The 9,405-nt window shown below is 41.1% G+C and overlaps 1 protein-coding gene across 2 annotated transcripts; it reads left to right on the top strand.

Moving 5' to 3' along the window:
• The first annotated feature begins 2,901 nt into the window (after window positions 1-2,901).
• Window positions 2,902-9,002, top strand: LOC137124532 (NLR family CARD domain-containing protein 3-like). 2 transcript variants are annotated; one of them, XM_067499603.1, is made up of 4 exons: window positions 2,902-3,666; window positions 4,808-4,981; window positions 6,027-6,188; window positions 6,742-9,002. In XM_067499603.1, exons 1-4 carry the CDS (start codon window positions 3,137-3,139, stop codon window positions 6,749-6,751), a joined length of 876 nt encoding a protein of 291 aa, XP_067355704.1. In that variant the 5' UTR covers window positions 2,902-3,136; the 3' UTR covers window positions 6,752-9,002. The 2 variants fall into 2 exon arrangements, with proteins under 2 accessions (XP_067355704.1, XP_067355705.1); XM_067499604.1 differs by lacking the exon at window positions 6,027-6,188 and having other exon boundaries at window positions 2,906-3,666.
• Window positions 9,003-9,405: the final 403 nt, after the last annotated feature.

The following is a 9,405-nucleotide window of genomic DNA, read 5'->3' on the forward strand; positions in this document are numbered from 1 at the left end:
CGGCGATGGCTGCAGCAGGTGCAGCAGCTGGCTTTCAGCAATCACACGCATTTTCTGCAGGAAATGCCCATTCTAGTTATTATTATTATTATTATTATTATTCCGTATTCTTCCGCCCGTTTTTCGGCGTGCTGTAAGTCCTGAATGCTAAAAGCTGCAAACATGGTTCCAACTGTAATATGTTAAGCATGGTTGGGAGAGGTGTGCTCACTACCCTATGTGCTGTCAGCTAATATACTGTAATTATTATGAATATTAATATGATATTTTTTTTGAATGGAAAGTCTATGGGAGTGATGTTTAAACTGCAATATCTCAAAAACTACACATGGTAGCATGATGCAGCTTTGTGGGATGCTGTCCCATGATGAAGTGCTTCACATGTTACAGCGTGGGCTCTATAGCGCCACCGTGTGGTCAGATATCAGCCTGTATATGTTACTTCTTTTGACATGCTACTAGTCCTACACGCTTACAGCTAGAAACATGGTTCCAACTGTAATATGTTAAGTACAGTTAGGAGAGTTGATGTCTTACTCTGTGGGCTGACAGCTGATGTACAATAATTATTATGAATATTTGTATGATTTGTTTTTTGCCGTCTATGAGAGCAATCTTCACATGGCTGTATCTCGGAAACTACACGTGATATTGTTATGAAACTTTGACCCATGCTGCCCCATGATGAAATGCTTCACATGTTACAGTGTGGGCTCTCTAGCGCCACCGTGTGGTCAGTTATTTAACTCGTTTTTTAACTCAAAAAAATTTTTTTTTTCTTTCTCATTTCACTTCTATGTTGTACAGGGCCTTTAGTACTACCACGTGCGCCACCTGGCGGCCGTTCGCGGTACTGCAACTCACTAGTTGTTCAATATTTTAAAAAACTACAGTGTTGCCTGTCGCTTCTACAACGTTCAGAGTTGCAGATTCGGCGATGGCTGCAGCGGTTGCGGCGGCTGGCTTTCAGCAATCACACGCATTTTCTGCAGGAAATGCCCATTCTAGTTATTATTATTATTATTATTACGGATTCTTCCGTTGATTTTCGGCGTGCTGTAAGTCCTGAATGCTAAAAGCTGCAAACATGGTTCCAACTGTAATATGTTAAGCATGGTTGGGAGAGGTGTGCTATTACTCTGTGTGCTGATAGCTAATGTACTGTAATTATTATGAATATTAATATGAATTTTTTTTTGAATGGAAAGTCTATGGGAGTGATGTTTAAACTGCAATATCTCAAAAACTACACATGATAGCATGATGCAGCTTTGTGAGATGCTGTCCCATGATGAAGTGCTTCACATGTTACAGCGTGGGCTCCATAGCGCCACCGTGTGGTCAGCTATCAGCATGTTTTTGTGCGTTTTTTGACATGCTACTACTCCTACACGCTTACAGCTAGAAACATGGTTCCAACTGTAATATGTTAAGTACAGTTAGGAGAGTTGATGTATTACTCTGTGGGCTGACAGCTGATGTACAATAATTGTTATGAATATTTGTATGATTTCTTTTTTGCATTGCCGTCTATGGGAGCAATCTTCACACGGCTGTATCTCGGAAACTACACGTGATATTGTTATGAAACTTTCAGGAAAGCTGCCCCATGATGAAATGCTTCACATGTTACAGCGTGGGCTCTCTAGCGCCACCGTGTGGTCAGATATCAGCCTGTATATGTTAGTTGTTTTGACATGCTACTAGTCCTACACGCTTACAGCTAGAAACATGGTTCCAACTGTAATATGTTAAGTACAGTTAGGAGAGTAGATGTATTATTCTGTGGGCTGACAGCTGATGTACAATAATTTTTATGAATATTTGTATGATTTGTTTTTTGCCGTCTATGAGAGCAATCTTCACACGGCTGTATCTCGGAAACTACATGTGATATTGTTATGAAACTTTCAGGAAAGCTGCCCCATGATGAAATGCTTCACATGTTACAGTGTGGGCTCTCTAGCGCCACCGTGTGGTCAGTTATTTAACTCGTTTTTTTAACTCCTACAATTTTTTTTTTTTTTTCTAATTTCACTTCTATGTTGTACAGGGCCTTTAGTACTACCACGTGCGCCACCTGGCGGCCGTTGGCGGTACTGCAACTCACTAGTTGTTCAATATTTAAAAAAACTACACATGCTACAGTGTTGCCTGTCGCTTCTACAACGTTCAGAGCTGCAGATTCGGCGATGGCTGCAGCGGCTGCGGCGGCTGGCTTTCAGCAATCACACGCATTTTCTGCAGGAAATGCCCATTCTAGTTAGTGTGATTGCTGAAAGCAATCACACTATTGTTGTTTCCAGTATTTAATTTTATTATTATTATTATTATTATTATTACGGATTCTTCCGTTGATTTTCGGCGTGCTGTAAGTCCTGAATGCTAAAAGCTGCAAACATGGTTCCAACTGTAATATGTTAAGCATGGTTGGGAGAGGTGTGCTCACTACCTTGTGTGCTGTCAGCTAATGTACTGTAATTATTATGAATATTAATATGAATTTTTTTTTGAATGGAAAGTCTATGGGAGTGATGTTTAAACTGCAATATCTCAAAAACTACACATGGTAGCATGATGCAGCTTTGTGGGATGCTGTCCCATGATGAAGTGCTTCACATGTTACAGCGTGGGCTCTCTAGCGCCACCGTGTGGTCAGTTATTTAACTCGTTTTTTAATTCAAAAAAATTTTTTTTTTCTTTCTGATTTCACTTCTATGTTGTTCAGGGCCTTTAGTACTACCACGTGCACCACCTGGCGGCCGTTCGCGGTATTGCAACTGTTTCGATCTTTTTTTTTAAGCTAATGCAATGACTGACTTGAATGAAACTTTACAAATATGTGCAGGACACTGCCCTGAACACGCCTGTTAAACGTTTTTCCACTGTGGGCTGCTATTGTGGGTGTTTTTATTTTTGGTATTTTATCCTCAGAACTTCATTAGTGTTGAGAGGGCAAGATGGCAACAGTTGATTTCTTTGGACAGGCTGCCATCTGCTGGAGAGTTGGTGAATAGCAATTGAAAACTTCTTCATTGTTTCATGTGCTTTCACTAGTTGTTCAATATTTTAAAAAACTACACATGCTACAGTGTTGCCTGTCGCTTCTACAACGTTCAGAGCTGCAGATTCGGCGATGGCTGCAGCGGTTGCGGCGGCTGGCTTTCAGCAATCACACGCATTTTCTGCAGGAAATGCCCATTCTAGTTTACCTTACTTTTTGAAGAGAACCACAAAGAAATCCCTCCAAAGTCAAACTGGTCACCTGGACCTGTTTGTCCGCTTCCTTCATGGCCTCACTCTGGAGTCCACCCAGAGACTCTTAGGAGGTCTGCTGGCTCAGACAGAGAACAGTCCAGAAATCATCCAGACAGTCATCAACAACCTGAAGAAGAAGAACAGTGATAAAATGTCTCCTGACAGAAGCATCAACATCTTCCACTGTCTGATGGAGATGAAGGACCACTCAGTACATCAGGAGATCCAAGAGTTCCTGAAGTCAGAGAACAGATCAGAGAAACTCTCTGAGATCCACTGCTCAGCTCTGGCCTACATGCTGCAGATGTCAGAGGAGGTTCTGGATGAGTTGGACCTGAAGAAGTACAACACATCAAAGGAGGGACGACGGAGACTGATCCCAGCTGTGAGGAACTGCAGAAAGGCTCAGTAAGTCCAGATGTGATGGTTAAAATTATAAAGTAACATAAAGATGAAGCTTCAGTATGAAGAAATCAACCATCACACACACAATTTAATATAGTCTTTCAACACTATAAAGGTTTTCTTTAAAAAAATCACATCTCTAATTTCTTGTGGTGTTTATCATCAGGAATTTAATAATGGTTATTTGTCCATGTCCTCATCACTTGCTTCATGTCCACGTCACACAACAGATAAGAGACGTCGGTGTATTTTTTTATTTTTCATCATAAGACAATGATTTTTGTGTTGTGTCTGTCTTTGGTTTGTGGAGGTTAAATACAAATCCAGCCGAACATTTTCTGGCTTTTAGGGTTTGTGTTGAAGCAGTTTTGACAGTTGACATGGTCTCTACTGATGTCTGATTTCTTTACAGTGGAGACAGTGTCTCCACTAAGTTTCTATAATGTGTCACTTTATTATTCTGTTCATATACAGACATGTTTATTCTAATATCTGTGATCTGGTGGAACCAACAGACCTTGAAGCTTTAATGCTTTTACACGTTTTTGAGATTCAATAAAATGTAAAGTGGGAGAGAGTTTTGTGTGTGATGAGATAAGGCAGGTTGTTCACGAACCTCAAGATCAGTGCTTCAGTCCCCAGCTCCTCCTTCCTGAACAACAAACTGACCCCCAGTCATTTTGGATCAACAACTAAATGTTAAGTGACTGTTTCAGCTGAGAGAGGATGTGATGTCACCTCCCCTCTCTCATATGCTTAAGAAGACATTTTTCTGTCCTTCTTAATTCCATTTAAAGGATCATTTTAGTCATTAATGATATTTTCAACAATTAGACAAAAATGAATTGTCTCTAATCATGTTTAGTGTCAGTCTGTAACCTGGGTTAGTTAGTTTGTCTTTTCTGTGGACCTCTGTTGTACAACAACTATTGAAAAGATATGTTTGAGCTCAGTTTGTCATTGTATTTGTTGTTGGAAGACACTTTGACATGTGGACAGAAGGAGGTCAGGTTTCAAGCAGAAACATGAACAACTTACAAATTAGCCTCCTAAACTACATCTGCTCATGTTCATCTGCTGAAAGATTATTTTTATTGTGTGTCAGATTTCAGCATAGTTGATATTTTCTATTGTCTTTCATCAGACTTTGTAACTGTGGACTCTCAGAGACTCACTGTGAAGTTGTGGCCTCAGCTCTGAAGTCCAACCCCTCCCATCTGAGAGAACTAGACCTGAGCTATAACGACCTACAGGATTCAGGAATGAAGCTGCTGTCTGCTGGACTGGAGTGTTCCAACTGTAAACTGGAGACTCTGAGGTCAGTGATCAAGCAAACTCAAAACTTTTTTCAGGTTTGTAGTTCAAATGTGTGAAAATGTTTAGCTGTAATTTTAGTATTAAATCAGAAAACAGAATAAAATTGTAGAAATTGACAATTTGTTGTGAAAACAAATGTTTAGGAAAGTTTTAGATCTAATAACGAAAAGTTGGAAAAATACATTAATTTTCAGGTGTAATGACTTTTAAAATAAAATGTCTAAAAACACACATTTTAAATCTGACATACAGAAGCAGAGAGACAGACCAAACATCTGGAAACATGATTTAAAGTATCTTTAGTGGTGTCTGATTCGTCTCCATCAACAGGTGACACTTCAACCTGAGCATGATGCTTCCTGTCACACAATCAGAATCACACAGAATAAGAATCAGAAAACTTTTTATTCTACTGTGAACATAAGTTCACATTGAACATTTATTGGATTTGTTTCTCAACTTAGCCGATAACAAACTAATTCCACAATACACGTTTACGAACAGTAATTTCCAACACGGTCAGAAACAGTTTCATCAAACAAGTTTCTCAAAGTCTGGCTACATCCACAGAACTCGGTAAGAAACTGTTTGCCTCCACAGCTACTGCTGTCTGTGGCACCATCATCCAATCTGTTGATGATGTCACTTTGTGTAGAGACACAACCAGTAACCAGGAGCAGAAATCAGTGCTGACCACAGTCTGGCCACCCCTGTTAAGGTGGTCTGGAACCAAAGCTGATCAGTTCTTTAAAGTTTGATCCATCTCACTGATGAGTCAAAGTATTGTAGGAAGTTTTTAGTCTGTCAGATGTGATTTGATGTTTGTCTGATAATTCCAGAGGTGAGTGAGGTGAGCAGCATGTTCTGAATCAGTGCTGACATGAATAGGTGTATGAATGTTGTGCTGACATTTGGATGATGTCTGTAGAAGTCTGACATTCTGATGATCCACAATAACACAAGGACAAAGTCCCTCTAACACCATTGATTAGGACAAATCTGATTGTTACTAATGATTTGATCCACATCTTTGATTCTTGATTCAGATTGATTAAGTGCAGTTTGTCAGAGATCAGCTGTGATTCTCTGGTCTCAGCTCTGAAGTCCAACCCCTCCCATCTGAGAGAACTGGACCTGAGTGAAATCAAGCTCAAGGATTCAGCAGTGAAGCTTCTACGTGGTCCACACTTTAGACTGCAGTATCTGAGGTCAGTAGAGGGTTGGAGTCAGTCCATGCTGCTTTCAGCAGTATTGTACTAAACCCAGTTAGTATCAAAGCAAACATCCAGTTTTTCCTGTAAAGCTCCAACCTTCTCAGTGGCTGCTTTCCTCAGTGAAGCTGTGAGAGGAGAATGGGGACAGACTTCAGGATTGGACAGAAAGACAGAGACAGAGAGAACAGTCAGCCAGAAGCTTGTTGTGGTCATGTGTTGGAGTTGATGTGAAGACGACTGCTGTTGTTGTCTTCATGTGGACAGGAAATAAAGCTGGATTCCAGCTGACAGCCTCACAACATGTATAGAGACAGTGGTCCTCATTCCTCAAATCTGATCTGATTTCAACACTAAACTATTGATCAGTTTCATCTTTGTCACAGCTCTAAGATCAGTGTGACTGAAGCCTGCAAATCAAAGAACCATGGTTCCATTTAGTAACCATGTGGTCTTTGTACAGACCAGAACCTCTGCTGACTGACAGATGATGAAGTGAGTCTCTGGAAACATCATTGATCTCCTCTGTTCTCTCTCATTCTCTGTGCAGGAAGCGATGATCCATCTGTGTCCTGATGATGCAGATGTTGCAGCAGCAGCATGTTGTGTGCAGAGAGGCTCTGACTGGACCATGTTACTGGGAGGTAGAGTGGAGAGGAGAGCTTCATCCAGCAGTGACTGACAGAGGAATCAGAAGAAGTGGAGATGACTCTCAGTGCTGCAGTCTGAACTGCTCTGAGAACAGCTCCACTGTCAGACACAATGTCAAGTCCACCATCATCCCTGTGTGATCCTCTGGATCTGACAGAGGATCAGCAGTGGATCTGGATCTGCTCTGCTGCTGCTCTGTCCTTCTACACAGTCTCTGCAGACACACTGAGACTCCTCCACTCCTTCTGCTCCACACTCAACCACCTCCTCCACCTCCACCTGGATTTGACTTTGTCTTGTTTGATTCCTTCAGATCTTAAATTCAGATTTCTGTTTAACTGATGTAGTGTTAAAGTGAAATGTTTCTCTCTGAACTCTTTTTAGTAACAATAGACAGTTTCTCATTATCTTTATATTATTAACAGATAAATAGCTGAAAAGAAACAAATGTGTGTTTTGTTATTAATGTTAAAAATGACAATATCTGCTCTTAGACACCTCAAGTGGAATCAGTAAAGAAGCTTCAACATCCAGGAAGAGAGAAGAACATCAACAGAGTTTCAAGTGCAGTTCTAAACTTCATACATCACACATTAGTTTTCTAAGCTTCTGTTGCTGTGCAGAACATTCTCCACCCTCAGGCTACTGCTCCCAGCACTTTTCTCCTTTTCTGGAAACCTTTTCCCTTTTCAGCACTTTGATAAGCACCTTGGCTCTGGGTCACTACAGTGTGGGAAAGTCTGCTGTTAGACAATAACTGACCTGGATATGAGACAAAGTTTGAACAACATTTAACAACTAGAGAAAACACAAGCATTAACATTTAATCCTCCTTGATTTTCCATCACAAGACATTTAAGAGATTCAATATACATCATCATGATGTTGTATTGGAAATTCCAGCAGCTTTTGTGTGACAGACATCACTGGGGTACAGAGCTAAGCAGAGATTAGGAGGTTTTCTAAGCATCTTTACAATCTGGGAATGGATCAACATCAGGTTCTAAAAGAGGAACATTATTCTTTGCAGATCTTAGATCAACAAGTGCCATCTGATGATTCACAGCACTCTGTGACTCACATAATTAGACCATGTGGCATAAGACAACATCCACAAACTGCACAAGTCCAGAAGGTTTCCATTTACCAAATAGTTTCATGGAAGTTCTTCCCTGATGGACCTGAGACCCTCTTCCATCAGGTGCAGTATTATTAGGAATGAAAGTCCAACATGAGTCTCCAAACACCAAACACCTGCAGCTATTTGCTTTGTGGCTTTGTATTCATCTGGCCCCCTCTAGGAACCCCCATCTCAGCTATGTCCATTTTCCATCAAATGATCCTTTAGGGGCACTGCACTTCCCCCTGGAGTGTGATGAGATGTCATGTTCAACTCCCACCTTCACAGGTGACCCAAACATCACCTGTGTGCACGTTCCTGTCCAGTTCTGGGGTGGAGTCTGTTGTGGTTTTCCTCAGCAGATCCAACATATGTCTGTCAAAGCACGTGTTTTACTCGACCAGTGTACTGTGGGACACTTAACTGCAGGACTGTCCACAGAATGAAGGTGTACACCAGCAGTATGTGTGGCACAAGGAGTCTCGTTCTGTCCTCCATGGTGGTGTCCTCACTTAATTGTCTCCTTCTTCACGGCTTGAGGACTCAGAGTGCAGACACGCCCAATCACACTCATCCTCCTCATCACTGGGAGAAGCTTAAGTGTGAGTGTCCTCCTCCGACTGGCTCCCTGACTCCCTCGAGGCTCCTGCCCTCCACTCAGCATCATGCACAGGCTGTGGTACCTCTGACCTGTGTGTCAACCTCAGAAGTGTGTAGGAAGACTGTTTAAACTTTTGGAAGATGCAACCTCCTCTTTTTTGGTTCTTTAAAGGAATAGTACACTCATTGGCCACTTTATTAGGAACTTCACTGGTGCCAGGTTGGACCAGCTTTTGCCTTAACTCTTTGTGGCATAGATTCAACAAGGGTCTAGAAAATTTTCTTGGAGATTTTGGTCCATATTGACATGACAGCATCGTGGAGTTGCAGCAGATTTGATCCAGATGCTGGAGCAGAATTTGACACTGCCAAGTGACTGTCTGATTAGATATTAGCTCTAACTAGCAGTTGAACAGGTAATAAAGTGAATGTACACTGTTTTCCAAGTCATATTTCTTATTTACCACAATTTGTTATTAGTTGCAGCTGCTAACTCTAGCATGCATCACAAAGATGTAATGATCTCCAACAACATGTAACTCTTCACACCACAGCTGCCTTCATTGGTGTAATTGTTCTCCTTTCTACTAGCTATGCACCAAATTGAAGACAAAGTAAAAGCCACTGCCATTAATACATAAGTGAAAACTATGTTCCATGAAAGAAAAATACAGTGAGATGGTGGAAAGACTAATTTCTGATTAGTGCTTTGGAAAGTGTACAGCTATTCTGAGACAGGTCTCACTACAACAATACTCACCATAAACAAGCCTTCACTGAAATCCGTTCGATTGGCTTGAAGATAAATTGTTTACTGAGCTGACCTCAGAATCTTCAGTCGGC

The sequence above is a fragment of the Channa argus genome, chromosome 3 (genome assembly GCF_033026475.1).
Source record: "Channa argus isolate prfri chromosome 3, Channa argus male v1.0, whole genome shotgun sequence".
Classification (NCBI taxonomy): Eukaryota; Metazoa; Chordata; class Actinopteri; order Anabantiformes; family Channidae; genus Channa; species Channa argus.

What these genes read in the sequence shown, in the direction of transcription:
- LOC137124532 (XM_067499603.1), top strand. Translation starts at nt 3,137, where the DNA reads ATGGCTGCAGCGGTTGCGGCGGCTGGCTTTCAGCAATCACACGCATTT. An exon ending in AGGAACTGCAGAAAGGCTCA is followed by an intron (nt 3,667 to 4,807) that starts GTAAGTCCAGAT and finishes GTCTTTCATCAG; the next exon opens with ACTTTGTAACTGTGGACTCT. An exon ending in TGTAAACTGGAGACTCTGAG is followed by an intron (nt 4,982 to 6,026) that starts GTCAGTGATCAA and finishes TTCTTGATTCAG; the next exon opens with ATTGATTAAGTGCAGTTTGT.